Source organism: Dipteris shenzhenensis, chromosome 27 (genome assembly GCF_047967505.1).
Source record: "Dipteris shenzhenensis isolate YYH24624 ecotype China chromosome 27, Dip_SZ_1.0, whole genome shotgun sequence".
NCBI classification, from domain to species: domain Eukaryota; kingdom Viridiplantae; phylum Streptophyta; class Polypodiopsida; order Gleicheniales; family Dipteridaceae; genus Dipteris; species Dipteris shenzhenensis.
The window spans coordinates 17,940,839-17,962,242 of record NC_141622.1 but is presented as its reverse complement, the minus strand read 5'-3'; the positions used below and the strand labels follow the sequence as shown (position 1 = coordinate 17,962,242).

General features: G+C 44.9%; 1 protein-coding gene across 2 annotated transcripts in view; it reads right to left on the bottom strand.

Annotated features, from left to right (window-relative positions):
* Positions 1-17,919, bottom strand: part of LOC147883967 (protein S-acyltransferase 10-like) — a 37,579-nt gene extending 19,660 nt beyond the window's left edge. Inside the window, exons 1-7 of one of the 2 annotated variants that reach the window (XM_087398587.1) lie at positions 17,439-17,919; positions 17,059-17,173; positions 16,267-16,341; positions 15,937-16,011; positions 4,455-4,544; positions 3,286-3,319; positions 2,965-3,074 (exon numbers count right to left, since the gene is read on the bottom strand). In XM_087398587.1, the coding sequence (XP_087254713.1) occupies positions 2,965-3,074; positions 3,286-3,319; positions 4,455-4,544; positions 15,937-16,011; positions 16,267-16,341; positions 17,059-17,173; positions 17,439-17,703 (764 nt within the window). In that variant the 5' untranslated portion in view covers positions 17,704-17,919. Of the gene's footprint in view, positions 1-2,964; positions 3,075-3,285; positions 3,320-4,454; positions 4,545-15,936; positions 16,012-16,266; positions 16,342-17,058; positions 17,174-17,399 lie in introns of both variants that reach the window. The other variant, XM_087398588.1, reaches the window with a different exon arrangement.
* Positions 17,920-21,404: the final 3,485 nt, after the last annotated feature.

The window sequence follows — 21,404 nt, the reverse complement described above, 5'->3', positions numbered from 1 at the left end:
AGGGAGGTGACTTTTCCAACAAACCACAACAAAAACAACTTCAAAAGTAAGCATAGATCAGGAAGTTTTCCATTCAAAAGGCCAACGAGATTGGCATGGTCAACTCCGTCAATTATTTGGCCAACCAAGACAGATGGGTTGATCTTGTCACACCTGGACACCCACGTGCCCCCTACCAGCCCTCTAAGGAGGACACCCTCCAACATCCAGTGAATTACCCTGACATAGAGCATTCATACCCCTCCCAAGACAAAACCTCTTAGTTGGCTGACCCCAATAAGCAAATACAACGACAATGATTTAATGGAAACGTGCAAGGGTCATGACATATTTCGGAATCGACCATGGTTGTGCCAATGTTTAGGTGCATAGTGCTCAAGGCACGTTAGGTGCAAGCTTTGGAAGCATTTTATTTCTGAAATCTTAAGGTGCAAGCTTCTAAAAAATTATATTTTTTAAAGTTGAAAAGAAGGGGGGAAGGCGATAGAAAATATTTGCATGACATGTAGAAAGGAATGAGAAGGGGCTGAGACTCGAGAGGGAGGGCTGAGAATGAAAGGGACTGACTCTTGAGAGAGGGCAGGGGCGAAGGGAACGAGAGTGTACAGGGCTGAGGAGGAGGGCTGAGAGGCGAACAGGATGAGGGGCTGAGAGAGGGATGAGAGGGGGGGGCTGACACGGGAAAAGGGGATGAGAAAGGGCTGAGAAGAATTCAGAAATGAGAAGAGCTGAGAGAGGACAGACGGGGCTGAGTGTGGGCTGCGAGAGGGCTGAGTAAGGGCTGAGACGCAAGGGCAACAGAGTTGTGAGAGAGGCAAGCCCATGTGGCGGCCCTAATATGCTTAAGTCCACCTCCCCCACGCTCTCCTTACATGGGATGGGGAGGTAGGTGACTTTCCCAACAAACCCACAACAAAAATGACTTCACAAAGTAAGCATAGATCAGGAAGTTCTCCATTCAAAGGGCCTACGAGATTGGCATGGTCAACTCTGTCAATTATTTGGCCAACCAAAACAGATGGGTTGATCTTGTCATGCCTGGACGACCATGTGCCCCCTATCAGCCCTGTAAGGAGGACACCCTCCAACATCCAGTGAATTACCCTGACATAGAGCATTCATACCCCTCCCAAGACAAAACCTCTTAGTTGGCTGACCTCAATAAGCAAATACAACGACAATGATTTAAATGGAAAGGTGCAAGGGCCATGACATATTTCAGAATTGACCATGGTTGTGCCAATGTTTAAGTGCATAGCGCTAAGGCACATTAGGTGCAAGCTTCGGAAGAATTTTATTTCTGAAAACTTAAGGTGCAAGCTTCTAAAAATTTATATTTTTTAAAGTTGAAAAGAAGGGGGGAAGGGGAGAGAATATTTACATGACATGTAGAAAGGAATGAGAAGGAGATGAGACTCAAGAGGGAGGGCTGAGAATGAAAGGGGGCTGACTCTTGAGAGAGGGCACACAACATTCTCAACTTCTTGCTGAGTGACAAGACCAGCCATAGGTTCAGGCATCAACAACTTGTAAATCCTGCTGCAAATTCTGATTTTCAGCAAGTATATCAGCTCCAATATCAAAAGAAATAGGCAGCAGCCCTCAAATACATCTGATGAACCCTAATCTTTGTCAAATATTGCAAGGGGAAAATCTGATTTCTCAGCAAAAATAACATCTCTAACAGTGAATACTTTCTTGGTAGCAAGATTGTAGGTCTGTAACCCTTGCTTTTCATGCTGTCACCCACAAATATGCATTTCTCAGCTTTCTCCTCAATTCCTGAGGTACATGTGCTATGCTACACAATGATAGACATAACTGACATTGGGTCTTCTTTCATAGAAAGCCACCCAGTTGCGCAGATTTATGCACAGCCCCAAGGGGGTAGCTTGCATTTACATTCTTACAACGATTCGGATTCGGCTGGCTATTTTGACGCTAGGCAGTCAACCAGTGTTGATTGTTTCTTCCTCAGACACTCCTGTATTTCTTGGTTGAGCAAGAAACAATCAACGGTCTGCTACCTCATCGTGTGAAGCTGAGTACAAGGTAGGCTTCACAACCAGAATGTGTCTGATTGAGAAGTCTGTTAGTAGATCTACATGCATCATTGGAGAAGCCTATTCCAACTCTCACCGGCAGTCAGAGTGCCATTGTAATTGTGCAAAATCCTGTGTTTCATGCATGTATGAAACACATTGAGATACATTATCACTACACCAAAGAGAGGCTACATGCAGGGGAGATCAACTTGTATTTTCCCCTAGACATCAAAATGCGGCAGATCTTTTCTCAAAAGCTTCACCTCATGAAAAGTTTAAGGCTTTCTGCAAAGCTTTGAACTTATATCCATTTTGTGATTGACATTATTCCTTATACATTCATACATTGTCACTGCAGGGGGAGTTAAAAATATCAATCTCTAAGGTAGCAGCCAATGTCATAAGGGTTAGGCGCACTCTTTTCCTTTTTAAGGTTGTTCCCCTAACCACGGTTGGTGGTTGAGTTTTGAGTTAGTCACCACGTGTGTGTTAACCCTAGTTAGGGTTCTGTCTCTATGACTACAGTGTAATCATTCGTTTGTTTGTTGTTGAGTTCTCAATACAACTGTTTCATGTGTTCTTCAACCCTTGCTCCATTTCCAACAAATTATGGCTGCGACAAACAATTCATCCTTCATATGCATGACAAGATGAAAATGGACTGCCATAAGTCACCTGTCCCAAGGTGAAAAGCAGATGACCATTACCAAATTGTTGAATAGAGATTCCTTCACAAACATTTTTCTTCTAAAGCATTTAGACTTGTAATTCACTCTTCCATAATTACATTACTGCTCTCATGACATTAGAAAGGTTGCGTGCACAGCTAAATATACTTATTAGCTTTTCAATGCCCATTCTAATCTGACAGATCATTTGACAGCCATGAGACCTCCCCCAAGAGACACAGATCACATACCAAAACTTTCGACGATTCATGTATCCCACACATGTGCCGAGCCAGAAACAGTGATGATCAAACTCTATCACACACTTATTACAGTCATTGCAATGTTTTGACCGGAGGGGCTGCAACTCCAATTCATAGAACATTAAAACAGCATAAGCCTCAAATGCATGGAGATAGCCAGCTAATCAGATAGCACCACATAATATAAGTTTCCATGCACGAAAGTTGCCTTTAGATCAACCATCAGGTTCAAAATGCAGAAAATAAATAATCAAGCAAAATGGAGAATGGACATCTTGCAAAAAATATTACTCTGCGGCTTTCAAATACCTGATGAACTTGACAAACAGAGCACATCTCGTCACTGCATCAAGAAATTAGGAATTCAATTAGATTATTATATCCTTACAAATAATGGCATGACTTCCTCCCCCATTTCCCATTTGGGCCCTCAAAAAAAAGAGGTTTTAAATGAAAGAATCATCACAAACTTCAGAGAAATACAACAAACCTTGACCAAGGGTCCTACTATTCAGGATAGCATTCAAAAGGTAGATGTCCTAGTTAGCTCACAGTCACAACAAGATCCAAGGCAAGGCAGCTACAGCAATGTGTTCAAAGCAAAGGAGTCTATAGTGCTGCGTGCATACTGCATGGAGGGGCAGTGTTTGCTTAGCAGGGGACTAGTTACAGCTAAAGAGCTAGGTCTCAAAGCAAGAAGGGTCTGTTACAGGAATCCTATGAAGACAACATCCACAAAGCAGAGGACAGTTCTTGCTTTGGGACCACAGGGACAGCATTTTCATAGTACAATGCCAGTCAGCCTCCAATCACACCAAGAGCAGCTGCAGCTAGAGCAACAGGATGCAAAGCAGCTAGAGCACCCCCCCCCCCCCAACAACCCCCCCGGTTTCTGCCTCCTCTTTCCTCCCGAGTTGCTCCTCCATGCCCACCAGACAGGCTATTTCTTTGCCACCTCCCAGGCTGACTTCTACCACCCCCTCGGCTGCATCTTTGCCCGACTGGGATGCTGTTCTGCCTCCCCCAGGCTTCTCTTCCACTTCCCCAACCGTCTTCCTCCCTCTCGCTGTCTCCTCCTGATGGTCTGTTTTCTACTCCCCTGGCAATTGCTCTCTTGTTCTCCCTTGGCTGTCCCACAGCAGCAGATGTGACTAAAGATTCATACTGTATTGTCTGTAAAGACAAGGCTTATGCTATCCCACAGCAGCAGATGTGATCATACTGAATTGTCTGTAAAGGCTACACTTGTTTTTAATATTTAAACAAGTGGCGTGATAAGATTTCTGTTGGCATCATCACTAAAATCGAGATTCATTGTGTACAATACAAATTTATTTACAGACATTTCTGTTGGCATCACTAAAATCGAGATTCATTATGTACAATACGAATTTATTTATAGACAAAGACTGCAGTTCACAATATCCCATAAACAACAAAAAATGAGAGAACACTTAATGAATAAGATCATTGCTTACCTGCAATCGTTCCTGATCCTACCAAATGAGTATACTTTTGTATTTCCATTTTGACTTCCACTTTCTGCAGCTGCATCCAACCTTCGCACACTGGCTTTCAAAACCATTCCAAGATACACAGATCAAAATGCTTGTAGAAAATTTCTTTCACACATTAGTCCAGCTACAAGAACAAAATTATAAAGTTCAAATACTGCCCAAATAATATTTGACCATTAAGTTTCTAGACAAGTACCATCATCAACACAAGCCAATCTTAAGTTCGTTTTCAATCATGGCTAGGTCTTTGCAGCTATTAATTATTGATGAATGGCATAAAGAAGCATATAATCATACATAATGATGCAGACTGCTTGGACAAAATTGTTTATTTTAATTACGCAAAAAAGGAATACAAAAAAGAGAAGCCAATATGGACTCCCAGAATGCAAATCTATGATCTAGGCTAAGGCCTAGTTCATCTTTCAAGAATATGGAAATTACAATATGAGCCATAATGCTTTCTCTTAGACTATTATGCATGTACAAACAAGTAGGTAGCCATTCACACTACACCTTAGCATGTGCATATGACATCCTCTCCTGGTAAAAGTGTTTCAATATGGAATCAAGCTTCATCATCATGTGTGTACTTCACAACCATTCATGTGTGTGCAGACTAGCAAATAGACTGTGCTCAAAGACAATATAGAGGCAACTCTTATATATTTCCGTCCGTCCACAAACAGGACAAGATACAATACTAAAAAAGGTTCTCCTACTACCCTCTAGATCTCTGAGCCTGCGTGCTCCACTGAGCTTATGTAGACTCTCCGTCCAAAGGATCTCTTCCACCTTGCTGTCCAGAAACTCAGCCTAGGTGGGCTGCCACTCTAGCTCAGTCTGCAGCTCCTTCTGGGTCACCTTCTCCTCCTGAATGTAGGCCCAAGGCTCCCCAACTGCTGCTCCTGTCTGCTGTCCTGAGGGCTGCTCCAAGTGATGAATAATGAGCCTCCAAAGCCTCCCTTTTATAGGGCACGGATGCCCCCAAAAATGCCGACTAGTACGAGGGGATATGGCCGACCCAAGCAGCCCCCCCCCCAACCAACTCTTGTGGTCTCTTCAGCCGACCAGGGGTCGGCCCCTTTTCCAGCATACAAGTGCCTGGTTGGCTGGCTTGGACCAGCCCAACCAGGCCCCTTCCTCCCTCTATACCATGGGCTACCCCCAGCTGCCCCAAACCAGGCCTGTTTGTATGCCATACGGTGACATACCGGCCACGAACTGTCTGTCCTCTTTTCCTGCTGGTCCCGCCTCTGCTCAGCCCTGTTTGCAGGTCTGTAAAGCATGCAGAACCCCTCCGTACTGTCCGTATGTTGTTGACGTGGGACCATAACCTGGCTGACATCATCTGCCTTGTCCAGGCAGCCTTGCTTGCTGTGAGGTGCTGCCCATGTGGCAGCCCCCTCTCTCTTTTTCCCTTTGTCCTATGGTTCACCCCCGCGTTGCACACCTCATTTGGGGGCTCACACGTGGGGAGGTGACCAATTCTATTCCAACGCCCCCTCTCACCAACCCACATTGGCGCGATCCCAAGCCGCCGATGAAGATGCTCCACTAGCTCCTGTGTAGTAGCCCTCTGGAACACTCCGGTGTTGTCCTAGTCTCTTTCTGGCTTTTCAACCAGTGGTGCCTTCTCCGCCAGGTCCGGTTCCGCTTTCTTACACAGCTCCATCTTTGGCAGCACCTAATGGCACCACCACCTTTAGTCACGAACCCACCTCTAAACTCAAGCTCTCCAAACACCAACATCTTCCAACTGTCCCCCTCATGATAGGTGAACAGCCTTGAGTCCTCCAGGCACCAAGCTCTCACAGTCTGTTTCAACCCATCCTCCGTCTGGCTAGGTTTGCAACCAAACACCATACCTGAGACATCATATCCCAGGCACAAATCCAGTTTACCTAGACCATCAACTCTATTGTGGTTCTGTATTGTTGTCCCCCTCTAAGTCACAGCCACCGTCTCACCCTGAGTCTTCAGGCCCTGTCAAAGTATCTCCCTCTACTCCAGCAATACAAGCCAAGCACCCAAATGACTCCAGGCACACGTCACTATCCATCACCTTCACAAAGGATCCTGACTCCTCTTTTGACCAATCCTAAATGTCTGACATTTGACAATCACACCGGGGTCCACATATCTAATCTCAGCAGCATACGTAGTGGCCAGCAAGAAAAGTTCTCCTATGACACACTTGAGCTGACTCCTCTGACTCTGACTTGGCACCCTTCTTCTTCTGATTAGCCTTCTTCCTTTTGCAATCTTTCACAAAATGTCTTCACTCATTGCAGTAGATGCACTTCCTCTCTTTCTTTCTCTTCTTCTTGTTGTCTTCGTCTGGACTCTGAAGAGTACACTCCCTCGTCAGATTTGGGCTTGCCTTTCCCAGGCTTACCCTTACCTTGCCTTGCTTTTGTCTTGAGCTATCAAGGCCTTGTCATCCTTATCCATACCATTGTACTTCTTTTCCTAAGCTTCTTACTACAGCAGTAATGAAACCAGCTCCTCAAAAGTCATTGGTGCCGCCCTATGCCCTACAGTCATCATGGTCACAAAACTACTATAGCTCCGGGGGAGCATTCCCAACAACAACCATGTCATCCTAGTCGAGCTCATCCTTTGACCAACTACCGCCAATTTATCCTGCACCACCTTCATCTTGGTGATGTGTTTCTGTACCGATTCCCCTTCATCCATACTCATGCCGTACAGCTCTGTCTCAAGGTCCAAGATTATCGCCTCATTGTCGAGCTCATACATATCCCTCAATGCCATCCATGCCTCGAAAGAAGTGTCCGCCATTTGAATATGCGGTAGCACCATATCCGCTGTCGTACCCACCATGATAGCAAAGGCTTCCACATCTCGGATATGCCATGCTCTCACTAATATAGTGTCCACTGGCATTGTCACCGCCACCGAGGTTGATGTCGATGGAGTAGTTACGGTGACCTGAGGTATAATCTCTATCCCCGTCGCAATCCCCCATGACTCCCTCAACACTAAGTGGCTCTGAACCTTCATTTTCCACAACAGGTAGTTGGTCCCGTCGAGCTTGCCTGTCTCACTAAAATTTGGGATCTGGTATCTATTGGCCATGATAATGAACTGAAATAGGAAAAGGGTTTTAAAGTGTCGTACAGCTGTCTGAACCTGAGCCTCCCACCTGGGTACAATAGACTAGCAAATAGACTGTGCTCAAAGACAATATAGAAGCAACTCTTATATATTTCCATCTGTCCACAAATGGGACAAGATACCATACTAAAAAGGCTCTCCTGCTATATGCCTAGCACATCTAGATCTCTGAGCCAGCGTGCTCCACTAAGCTCATGTAGACTCTCCGTCCAAAGGATCTCTTCCACCTTGCTATCTGGAAACTCAACCTTCCGGGTCACCTTCTCCTCCTGAATGTAGGCCCAAGGCTCCCCAACTGCTGCTCCTATCTGTTGTCCTGAGGGCTGCTCCAAGTGACGAATAATGAGGCTCCAAAGCCTCCCTTTTATAGAGCAAGGATGCCCCCAAAAATACCAACCAGTGCGGGGGAAATGGCCGACCCAAGCTGCCCCCCCCCCAAACCAACTCTTGTGGTCTGTTCAGCCGACCAGGGGTTCGGCTCCATTTCCAGCATATAAGTGCCTGGTTGGCTGGCTTGGACTAGCCCAACCAGGCCCCTTTCTTCCTCCATACCTTGGGCTACCCCGAGCCCTTGTGTAGGGCCCCAAACCAGGCCTGTTTGTATGCCACACCAGCCACAAACTATCCACCTTCTCTTCCTGCTGGTCCCGCCTCTGCTCAGCCCTGTTTGCATTTGCCAAGGATCACACAGAACATTAGATCCTATCCCATATGTGTACACAAGTACTGAAAAGAACCAGATGCAAGTCTGACCTGACATAAATTGAGCTACTGACATTCAGTTTGGTGCCAAAGTATCAAACAAAGATTTCCAAAATGACTAGTAATCTGTGATTGTTGGAATCTAGACACTGGAACCATGTTAGATAAATGATTGTCAGCCAAGCCCTAACAGCAGCAGAAGATTTTGTTGCCCGGGATCACACACAACAAGATCCCGTTCCACATGTGCACAAAACTACTGAAACCGCATGCAAGTCTGGAATAGAAAGCCAAAATAAAGTATGTTCTCTGCTCCAAAATGAACAGATCTGTGCTACAAAAGTTACCTCAAAATGTACCCCACGTGGAGAGCCAAGATGCTGCTCAGTGGGTGCCAGAACTGAGACAATGGTCAGCTGCCTGTTCTTCCTCCTGCTGCATGGCCTCCTCATGGCTATGAGTGGCAGTTGGAAAGTCTGCCTGACTCATTCAACTGCCTTATGCCCCTCCAGGGGGGCCTTTATATAGGGCAAGGCTAGGGCCTTATCCCCTTTCTGGATCTGGCTGATTTGGCCTCTGATCTGGCCAACCAGCTTTCCTTGCTGGTGAACTTGGCCTCAGATCTGGCTGACCAGCTATCTGCTGCCTGGGTCTGTGAGCTGGCCAACCAGCTTTTTTTGCTGGCCGACCAGGGCTGTTTGGGGCCCATAAAACAACTCCTACCCCAGCCATTTGGCTGGGCTCTCTGTCCCATATCTGGGCCTCTGATGCCAGCCATTTACCCCATGTCCAGTGCCCATGGGCAGCCCCAAACAGTAGAGGTCCATGACACTCCTTAAGGGACTGATCTGCCCAAGCAGGCTGGTCCAATTAAACCTGCCCATGTGGAAACTGTTAGAGTATATGGCATCTCATGGTGTGCCCACCCCTTTCAGGATAGGATAGGGAGAGCTCAGATGCCCCTTTAGAGGGCTGGTAGGAGGGCATTTTAGGCCCAAAACAGTGGGCTGGTAGGGCCAGCCTTGGGGAAAACCCTAGGCACCTGGCACGCCCTTATGTAGGACTGGGGCTGGCCTGGGTCAGCCGACCAGCAGATCGGCCAGAACCAGCTGCCTGGGTCGGCCAGATCAGGCCCTAAAGTCAGTGGTCTTGCTGCCCTATTTATAGGGCCAGCCTCCTCCCTTTTCTGGCATCCACTGGAGCAGTTTCTCTCTTGTATCATTGGGTGTTTCCCTTGCGTATACACGGTTATCATTGCCTCTATCAAAGTCTCTCTCTCTCTCTCTCTCTCTCTCTCTCATAGACCTTCACGGTCTCCCAAAGACTTTGATAAACTTTCTTTCTTTCTCTCTCTCTCTCTCTCTCTCTCTCTCTCTCTCTCTCTCTACTACGATAGGGAGACTCTACTACGACAGATTAGAGAGCAGCAGGAGGCGACCAGACCACAGGATAGAGAGGCTGATAGAGCATGGCAACTCGTCACAGACTTCTATGCATTTGAGTCAGCCTTAGGACACAACAGGATGGAGGTGGAGGAGATAGCTGACATGCGGGCAGCCTGGATTACTGAGAGAGGGACGCAGAGACCACCTGCGCCACGGAGAGTTACTAGAGCACACTCTATTGAGGTCTGTCCTATCACAGCTTTCCTCAAGGGAGACCGCCTGAGATGAGGGGTTAAACATAGCCCAGCGTGTTCAGAGATCAAGAAGACCATGCCCTCCTCTGCTACCACAGCGTGAGACAGCTCTACAGGCACAGATCCAAGACATTTTCACCGCTCACAGACGAGCCACCACCGTGCCGGGCTTCAGCTTATAAGACGATTGGTTTCAGCTTCTAGCCCATCAAGGCTCATATGAGATCTTCCTTTTGGTGTATTTTGTACTTTGTCCCATAGGCCCGCGAGGCCTTCCGCGAACGTAAATACATCTCTCTCTCTCTCTCTCTCTCTCTCTCTCTCTCTCTCTCTCTCTCTCTCTCTGCTGCATGTTTCCGCGCATTCCATCACTCTCACAACGACCTCATCTGCTGTCCACATTGCATGCTATCTCTCTCCCTACATGGCAGCCATGCTGCTGCTCACACGGTATCCCTTTCCAATTCCAAAGCTGCCCAAATGGCATGTTGACTCTCTGTCCATGTGGCGGGGTCACAAATGCCCCAACAATGAATCTTTATTTGACACTAGAGCGTGGGATTCCATAACTTTATACCAATGAAGAATGAAAAAACCAAGCTGCCTCTTTGTTTTGACTGTACCTTTGCAACTAATCAACATCACAAACTTGCTGAAGCAATCCAATATAGTTAAGACAACAAGGATTCCTCCTACCCTGACTAGATGGAAGGTTGGTGGCAAGGTTCATGTTGCTATTTGAATGGCTGGCCATGGATTTCCAACTAAGGCTGTTTCCCATACTGAATCTTGACTTTTAGGCAAACTAAGCAAAACATCACATATTGAGTAGTGTGAATACTGGGGCACTTTTCCAATTAGAAGAGCTTTTCCCCCTTAGGGTCAGGTCTTTATATTAGAGGTATGTAACTCATTTTGGAGTTGTACTTTGCAACTTTTTGACGTCCTATGCTCTACTAGCTCAAGCTAGTCTTACCTCAGGAGAAGGTCTTGCAAAACATCTTCCTTTCAAAGAAAAACGCTTGACCGGTGAAGACAGTAGCCGGCCCAATATGTGATGAAGGGTGGGAGTGGCTTCTAGTTGTCAATGCAACCCTACGTCCAGCTTTCGAACAAAATTAATTAAACAAAGACCACTCGCTCCATTTTGGAGTGCCTTGCTCTATTCATCATCTGAGGGTTCTCCACCATCGCTTCATTTGTCCCCGTGCGCTGCCTGCAAAACGGTCCATTTCCTTCAGCTCACAGTCTTGCCTTCATCACCACCTATTACCCATGTGCCGCCTACTCCATAAATGCCGTACAAGATCTTGTGGACAAAGCCGCTGCCTCGCAACCCATGTAGGACTTGCTCCATCAATGTCGCTGTGCGAAATCCTCATCATCTTCCATACAATTTGTTTGTGGCTTCTCATACTATTTGATGTCTGCTACCATATTTGCAAAGAGACTTAGTCAACACATTTGAGCATTTACAATATTGTGCCTTATTGGCATTTCAATTTTTGGAGCTTCTACAGATTTCAAAATTCAAGCTGATTTGCACATCTGGTCATTCATCCAATTTGAATCACTCACACTAAGTGAAATTTTGAGGCTTTTGTCAATTTCAGGTATATTAGTAGGTAAAATTTGGGGCTTGTACCTTAAATCCGCTTTGCAGACTGACATTTGCAAAAAATTGCAGGAATTCAGAGTTTTTGCAAAAGAAATTCTGGGGCTTGGGCTACTATTGCAACTTTTTGAGTGTAGTTAGACTTAGGGAAATTTCATAGATATCTGAACTCAGTGTAAGTCAGATTTTTGGGACAGATTGCAAGCACTTTTTGAGCTTTTATTTGCATAATAATGGTTCAGCAAGGAGTTTGGTCCAAGAGGATACGTTGAATGCTTCCAACTGTTCTTTGTAGAGCTTTATGGTCAAGAGCATGCTTGTGGCCAAACCCTTGTGGAGTTATGTCAAAGGGGATGGCACTTGTCCCCCTTAACACAGTTTGAAATCAACCTCAAGGAGTTGTTGGACCAGGTGGTAGGTAGCAAGCCAGATTGTCTAGGCACAGTAGCCAGGAGCACTTGATTTGCCCACTCTGGATCAGCAAATATGGGATGCCAAATATGCCCAGGCTATATCTGTGATCACTTTGTCAGTGAAGAGGTTTACTATTCCTCATATCCGGTCACCTGAAACATCAAAGCGAGCATGGAACACTTTGTAGACTATGTGCTAGCCCAAAAATGAGGCTAGGGTCCCTCATTTGAAGAGACAACTTGATGGCATTATGACGCATGAAGGGGTCACTCACATTCCAAGAATTAGTGGGGTTGTTGTTGCAAGAAGAGTAGACATGAAAAAATACGGTAGAAGGCTCAGTTGGAGTGGATCAGGTCCTTATTGCCAAAGGCAAGGGGGAGACTTTGTGCACAGTGTCATATGCTTGATGTGATTGATGACCATAAAAGAATGTTCCCGTGCATTAACCCGATCCCAGAGCTAAGTCATAGTCTAGGCGTCCTTTTCCTCAAGGATCCCAAGGTTTGCATCAAGTGGATCTAGCTTTGGAACCCCCACAAGGATGAAGTCTGCAAGGTAGTAGGACTGCAAAACTGACTCCATCATAGCTCTGCATACGCCGTAATTGTTGCCATCCAACTAGCATGCCAGTCCACTAGAAAGGTAAGACGGGCATCTTGACCTTGTTCTCAGCCATCTCAAGTAAACTCAACATCTCGGAGGAAAGGGTGGGTGGAAAAAGAAGAGATGGAAAAAAACTAGGACGGAAGGGGGAGGCTCAGAGAAGAAGAAGAGAATGAAGAGAGGAAGGGGCTGCTCCGTTGCTTCTGTCTTCAACTTCATCGATCCAAATGCTTGCTGCCCTGGCCTCTTGTTCCTTCTCACAAAGTCGCCTTCAGCCCCCAAGCACGCCTTGCCTTGCTCCTGCACGCCTGATCTACCCACACTTCTCAGCAACAAATTCCATCAGCCCCAACTGGATCTTTACATGATCTTGTCCAAGACACAGGCGATGGTTTCATCCATGAGCGGTTGTAGGGGTGGGAGGGATATGGTCCGAGACAATACTCCAGCGTCAGCCTGAAACTCCTGTGAACTGTCCACGCCTCAAACGCATGCAAAGCAGCACTCTCCACCAGCCCCTCGATGACCTCCAAACAGCAGTGAATCCCCCACGTGCTGGTCGTCTACTGCTGCAGCTCTCCTGGTCCCAGGTTCTACTCGTTTCGCTGCTCTGATACCATGTGAAAGTGCAGCGGATTTGTGAACTGCAAACTCAAAGACAAGAAAATGTGATGGATGGGGAGAGATTTCGACACCCAATATCTGGGAAACAACCCTGCTGAACTGCTGCAAAAAAACCCGGCACAAGATTCCCAAAAGAGGGCAGGGAGGGGCTTATATAGAGGTCCCCAAACCCTACAATCGACCTGCTTATGTAGGCCAACCTGGACCGGACCCTAGGTCGCCTGACCCGACCCAACAAGGTCAGTTCGGTTAACCTGCCAGGTTGGGGACCTGGTTGGCCCCCAACCCAGGCAGCAACTGTGCGGCTGTAGGTAGCTCCTGAGGTGCGGCAAATCAGACCCTAAACCCCATAATCAGGCTCGTACCAGCCCATCTCTAGCCGGACCTCCAGCTGTAAACTGGTGAAGCCTCTGGCACCCCGAACCAGCCCTGAACATGGCTGTATCCAGCGTGGTACCCTGGCTGTATATGTGGCTCTGGTATGGATCCATCCCCCTCCTGATCTAACCTCACATCAGGTGGGCACACCCACAAAGAAGCCCTCACTCATACTGTACATTAAGAAATGTCAAACTCTAAAAAAAACAGCTCTTGAGATAAAGATGACAAAGATGGGAAGGTAAAAGAAGATGCCCTCATTAGTGCTCAAGGGAAAGTGACAAAACTTGTCGCAATTCTATGTGGAATTTTTTAGTGGAGCTTTCAAGATATGGAAGAGATTGATCCCCATACTTATCAGCTCTAGATGAGCTTAAAGGTGGATGTCACTCTGGTTTGATAGCAATATCACTGAATGAATCCTTAATATGCTACAGAGGATATTGATCGACTCCATATGGTTGGTTTTATTTACCCCATTGATCTTGTGAGTCAGATATCCATTCCAAAAGAGCATGCGAAACTCATGGTCTATGGATTATCAAAATCTCAATGCTCAAACCAAAATAGACAACTTTTGGTGGTGTGAAGTTGCCTACGCCTAATAATAAGTTCCATTAAGCCTTATTATGGGCTCCTTCTGGTAGGAGATCCAATGCCAGATATTAGTGGGTAAGGGTGGAAGATGACAAAGTCGTTACTTGGATTAATGTGGTAAAGCAGTTTCCTTTCCATTATTTTTTTGAACAAAGGACAAGTTTACTGCATGATATTGCATTGACAAAATAGACAACTTTGGGTGGTGTGAAGTTGCCTAAGCCTAATAATAAGTTCCATTAAGCCTTATTATGGGCTCCTTCTGGTAGGAGATCCAATGCCAGATATGAGTGGGTAAGGGTGGAAGATCACAAAGTCGTTACATGGATTAATGTGGTAAAGCAGTTTCCTTTCCATTATTTTTTTGAACAAAGTACAAGTTTACTGCATGCTATTACATTGACACACTTCCGAGGCATGCATGGTTTTGACAACAAAGGCAGCTAGCCGCCATAGGAGTGATAGTGCGACTCTTGAGGCACATAGTTTGTTTGCATGTTGCTATGCACTACAGTCTTTCTACCATTGTCCATCTTGCTCGTGCTGCAATTTTGCTTGTTGCCTGTTTGCTTCCTGGATATTCTACTCACTTACATTCTTGTTCCACTGCTTTGATAGCCGCCATATCACTTGGTAGTTAATGTGTTCATTACCTTGGCTATCTTGAAGCTTCAAACCATGCAACTCTATTTAGCAGGAACCGTGCATTAAGTAGCAGTGCCCATCTCTGAGCCAGAAGCTCAGTAATAATAAAAGGTATAATGTCGGCAAAGAAGAACCCCCAACAAAAGCCATAAAGGTCCTGTTCCATGCTACACTAGGGGACAGCCAATGTAGAATCATTGCCAGTATCACAACTCATTTTGAAAGAGGAACAGCCACGGAAAAGCGCATAAGCAAAACTGGTGAGAGATTCAAAATCCATCTTAAATAGAACAATCTGAAAGGTATTGTATCATCTCCACTCTTTTAAAACCATCAATAATGAGCAGCATGTGCACCCTTACCGATCTAATTTGGCTACAATCAAGGCAGAAAGCATTTACACAGTAAGTACCAAAACAACAGAGGATTGAAAGCACCAAGGCAATTCTTTTGAAACCATCAGGAATGAGCATCATGTGCACCCTTACTGTTCTATTTGGAGGCAGGAAGCAACTATGAGAACTAAGTACAAAACTAATAGAAGATTGAAAAAGCAAAGACAACTATGGGCAATTAACAGAGGAACATTTGCATGCTCATATCCCTTTGCTTTTAGGGCACTCCAATCAGCTACTAGGGTGCTTGCTATAGTAGTGATGATCCATCATCCTCATGAATATACATCCCTCAGTATTTATCCAAAGGGTAGGATCAAGACTATAGTAATGGACTCATGTGTTTCCCATCCAAAATTCAATTCATGCCTGCAATCTGTTTATAGGTGCAGTCTAGGTTCACAAATTGCATAATAATGTGAAATCCAAACCCAGTGCTGGACTGCAGCAACTTCGAAAGACACAAGTCTTTTTAAATATCAAAACATCAAACTTAATTTGATATCGACCATGGTCTTAGATTGTGATCCCACCACAGATGAGGTGTTGCAAGAGCATAAATCAACTACCAAAGGGGGCAGTACCAGAATGCGTAAATAGTTCAGAGACATCATTCCAACGCTCCACTTTCTCTTTAGGTTAATGTTACTTCCCTACACTGTCATCTTCCAAAGGTCTTCATATTACCAAGTCAAATCTTTTGAGGCTCTCTTTATTTCAGTTTCGGCATCCACATCTCTCCTTAATTCTTCGACGAGATACCTGACACAAAATATACCTTTGTAAGACTATCATACAAATTCAGATACGTGACACAAGACCAGGAAGGTGTTGAAACTAATCATTTTTACCCCTGAATAACAAAGTGAAATCTCTGAGGATTTAATATTGGCAGGAAGTAAAACAAAAGGGATACAGGCCTTCCAACGTCTAGTGAGCTAATAGAAATAGTAAAGTAAATAGGTTCAAACAGCTTCACAACATGACACTGATAATCACTTGCTAAAGTTGATGTACCCTGGATCAGAGCCTGCGGTGAACCAATACTGGAAAAGTGTAATGGCAAGCAATGCAAGATATAGAACTGTAAACCTGCAATTAAGAAAAGCAAATACAGTTCACACGTTAAATGCAGTAGAAAATGGTTAGTATAAAACCTCGAGTAACCATATCAGTATCAAGTTTGTGTGAGATGGTTCCTTTGGCCAGAAAATTTTTGTTATTTGCTAATTAATTATTTGCTTAATACATGAGCATATGGTTTCAAGAATATGATTATTTTCACAACCATTATGAAACTGCACAATCAAGTTTGAATTATTTGCTTAATACATGAGCATATGGTTTCAAGAATATGATTATTTTCACAACCATTATGAAACTGCACAATCAAGTTTGTGTGAGATGGTTCATTTGGCCAGAAAAGCTGTGCTACAAAAGGTTACAAATATTATGAAACTACATTCATAAAAATATGCACAAGTTTGCAGGGTTGGATCACAAAAATATAAATAAATCCACTCTGAACAATATGCTGCAGTTTCATCACAGAGGTGAAAAGTTGACTCAGCCAAAAGGCAGGCTTGCATTGAAAGCCGAGTCCACTTTTGGTTGAGGCCCCGTCCACAAATAAGTAGCCTATTAGGATTAAAATCTTGGGGGAGATTCGTGTGGCTCTTGGATAAATACATAACTAGTTCCAAAACTTACAATGCATGTTATCTGACTATGTTGCTAGATCAAGATTTAGAATATTCTGAAAATTGCGGAAGGTACTTCAAAAGTCAATTTTTATAAAAATAGACATACCATGGATGTAGTAATGTAGCTCTTCGCAAATCAGAATTCAACCCAAACACAGCCGCGACAAAAAAGACGTGCGCAAAAATCATACTGAGTTTCGATCTCCATGATACTCCAGCAGCTGCTCCTCGTGCACCATTAGACAATGCAAATCAATTAAAAGAAATCAACAACGTGGGCAGGTCATAGCCCTCAATTACGCACAGTACGATAACTTGACTCGTAAACCAGGGAGACCACGAGTGACAAATCATCGCAAAGAAAGGAGCATTGCTTAACAAACATGAATGTGAGTTCATGTTAAAAAAATTCGATGATTCAGGAGGCGGAGCAAAAACAGTGCTTACAGATCATATAACCCATTGCAGCATCTAGCGGCTACAAACTTAGACTGATGCTTGCGGGTTTGAAAGGTTGCAATACGATCTCCATTGTAAACTGAGGGGAAAAGCAGCGCCGTTGAACGTTTATGAGAGGGTCTTGAGGCGACAGCAACTGAATGATTCCCGTACTAGCTTCTGTGGGATGGTGATGGACAAAAAGATATGGAGACAAGAAGCATGCTCCGATAGATAAGTGATGAATCCGCTTGGGCATCAAAAAAGATGGGGAGTGGTGAAATCCACGGGAGCTCAGTGGGGACTTCTCCATTCCCGTACTAAGATTGCATTGTTCTGCCTTCTGCTAAGCCGCAGATTGTCCTCCATGAATGGAACAAGTGCTAGAGGACTGTGAGTGATTGGGCTGATAAGCAGGATGCATTCCCATGTGAAAGATCTAAGCGGGGCTTTACTGAATCATAGTTTGGGAAACAAAACGAGCAGTTCTATAGCTTTTCAGTCAACCAATTGTATGAGATGATTTCGGAGTGTTTACTCGGCTTTGAATGGTTAAAGCCATTTGTCTTGCTTGTAGTTCTTACTTGTGGTTCTTACCTGGTTCTTTCTTTAACACTGCCTTGTTAGAGCTTCGTGTGCTTTCTGGACGCATTCGGGCTACTTGCTTTTCCCTAGAGCTACTTGCTTTAGGGACGCTTTCCGGCGTTTTGAGAAAAGTTGTGTAAAAAGCCACGTATTTGTTTCATCTTCCGGAAAATCGGCACCTCGAGTTCTTTAGGACTTCACTCGAGTTGTGTGGGGTTCTGGTCGAGTTTCCTTTCCCTGGATGGCTTGCCTTGTGATTGGTTGCATGGCGGCTTGCATGGGGAGCTATCTTTGACGTGCCTTCACCACACAGTGCTCCATCGTCTGCTGTTCTATTCATTTGCTCCTACGTGCTCCTGCCATTATTTCTGTTTTCGGCTCCACCCCTGCTACTAAGGCGAGGTCGTTGCTAACTCCATCAGTAAGCCCTGCGAGGTCATGTCGAGGTCGTTACGTTTCCCACCGAGTGCTATCATTGGTAACCTTCCTTTATATTTGTGTGCTTGAGTTCTATATAGGGGACGTAGACGAGAGCGTAAGGCTTCACCATAGTCATGACCTTCCTGTGTAACTCCATTGCCCATCACCAAAGCTACAGCCATAGGTTCGTGCTCTCCTTCTCCCTCTCTTTTGCATCCCAGAGCGCATCCACGTAGCCTTGCTTCCTCACATAAATCTGTGCATAGATATGTCGATCTCGTTCCAAAGTGCTTCTCAATTCGAGTTCAGCTGGTCCTCCTCCTTTGCGTGTGGCTGACTTCTATGATCTGTAGATGACTTGGCTTGCTCATGATAAAAAATTGTGGCTACCACATGGTTCTTAGAGTTGTGTAGTATTGGCCACGTACCAGTCTCTTTTTTCCTCTCTGAGGTCGTGCTCATGAGAGTCATCTAGGACCTATATGCTCTTGCTCAAGCAATCCATAGAACAATCAAGGTCTACCATTACATAAGTCAACGAACCCGGTGGTCGTTTTTACATTGTGGTGAACCGCCTTTCTGGGGGATTAGGTGTTGGCGTGTAGCTTTTTCGCATTGACTTTTCTTACTGGGCTTCAAGCCACTTTCTAAAGTAGTCTGTGGTAACAATGATGTGACATGCTTGTGTTCCCTTTGCGGCTAGATGTATGGGTCCCACGAACTCAATCCCCCATTTTTTAAATGGTTGTTGAGCGATAACTATTGTTAGGGGGTTGAAATCCTTAAGTTGGGGTTTGATGGTTCTTTGACATACATCACATCTTTTGGCATAGTCGTAAGCATCTGCCAAAAGGGTTGGCCACCAATATCTTGCTAAAAGGATTTTTCTTGATGTTGTTTCCTCTGCAAAGTGTCCTCCTACAATGCCTTCACGCCATTCACGGATGATGAGTGGGATTTCATGTGGCATGAAGCATTTGTGCAGAATGTGATCTTTTCCATTTTATAGAGTTGGCCGACTATGAGTTGATAGGGGGCAGATTTGATAATGAGTTTTCTAGCTTCAACTGGTCGCAAATTTGGCTGGGATCTGCTTATCATTAAGTATCCAATGATATCTGCACACCAATCTGGAACATCATCTATTTGAAACAGTGTGGCATATGGCAAGTCATCTTCTACTCTAGTGGCTTCTTCTCCCAACTTGACACGAGACATGTGATCGGCAATGTAGTGATGGGCACCTTTGCGGACCACTATTTTGAAATTGAATTCTTGAAGCAAAAGGAGCCATCTGGTTATTATTCCTGGTGTACACAGACGGTTCACAAGATAAAGCAACATAGCTTGATGGTCGGTGTAGAAGACAAAATCATTTGCCAACAAATAGTGTCAAATTTTCTTAGCATTATATACCATTGCATGGGCTTCTCTTTCTGTGGTGGTATCGTTGATCTTTGCATCATTGAGTTGTCAACTGGCAAAGTAGAATGGGTAGTCTTTCTTATGTTCACTAGGTTGGCAAAGCACACTCCCAATTGCATACTTGGAGCCATCAGTATGAACATGAAAATCAATATCCCAATTGGGAGATATAAGGATTGGTGATGTGATTAGGCTCCACTTTAAAAGCTCAAAGGCTTGGTCGCACTCTTCAGTCCATAAGAATTCCACCAACAATTTGTAAAGTGGTCTGGCTATCATGGCATACCATAAGATAGATCTTCTATAATAGCCGGCATGTCCCATAAACACCTGTACACCTTTGGAATTTGTAGGAGGAGGCAATTCCATGATGATTTTAATTTTGTCCATGTCAGTTTCAATCCCATGTTGAGAAACGATGTGTCCCAAAACAACTCCATGGGTGACCATGAACTTGCATTTTGTTAGATTTAGGGAGATGCCATACTCCCTGCATTTGATTAGAACTGCTTCAAGACATTTTAAGTGGTCTTGCTTGTGGGAGTGGATGCATAAATTATCCAGAATACATGTAGGAACTTATACACAAATGACAAAGGCGGTGAACATGATTTCTGGAATGTGGTTGGGGCATTACATAGGCCACCAAAGGGCATGACTCTATATGCAAATATGCCCCATTCTATAGCAAATCCTATTTTGGATTGGTCTCATCAAGAGCAATTAGCACTTGGTTATAGCCACGGGTCAACATTTGCTTGGGTGTAGCTAATCATGAAATTATTTTCAAGGCCATTTTGGGGTCGCGACGCGACGTGCTCTTGGGTGAGATTTTGAATTTTGCAGAGACCCACACTCTCGCCGAAAAATTTCCCGACATCATGATGTTGCACTGGCGTAATAATGAGACGCAATCTATTTATTCTGAACACCATAGAGCTCGACACATGGCAGCTTTACACTACATCATGCATCTCTGCACTAGTTTTTGCAGCACAACAGACCACCTATCATCACGCAGCCTTTTGCCATAGCTTTGCCACATGTCATTGGGCAACGCGCCCATGTAGATCATGAAATTCAAGGTTGTCATAAAGAGACCACCGCGCTGCTGGTTCTTGGCGTAATAATGAGATGCAATATATCATTCTAAACACTGCCGTAGCACAATCTCTGGCCTGACCACCTGTCATCATTGCGCAACCTTTTACTACAGCTTTACCACCTGTCATTGGATAGCACGCCCATGCAGATCATGAAAATTCAAGGTTGGCTTGGAGAGACCACCATGCTGGTTCTTGGCATAATAATGAGACGCAATCTATCATTCTGAACACCGTCGTAGTGCACAGCCTAACCACATGTCATCACCCAGCGTTTTGCAGCACTTTGGCACCTATCACCGGGCAGCGCGCCCATGCAGATCAAAAAAATTCAAGGTTGGCTTGGAGCAACCACCACTCTGGTTCTTGGAGTTATGGCTCCGTTACCTATTTTTACGTATTACAAGAGGAGATCTATGATGGCCACTGCGTTAGCAAACAGAAGGAGATCTATGACAACCACCCTGCTAGTCCTTGGAGT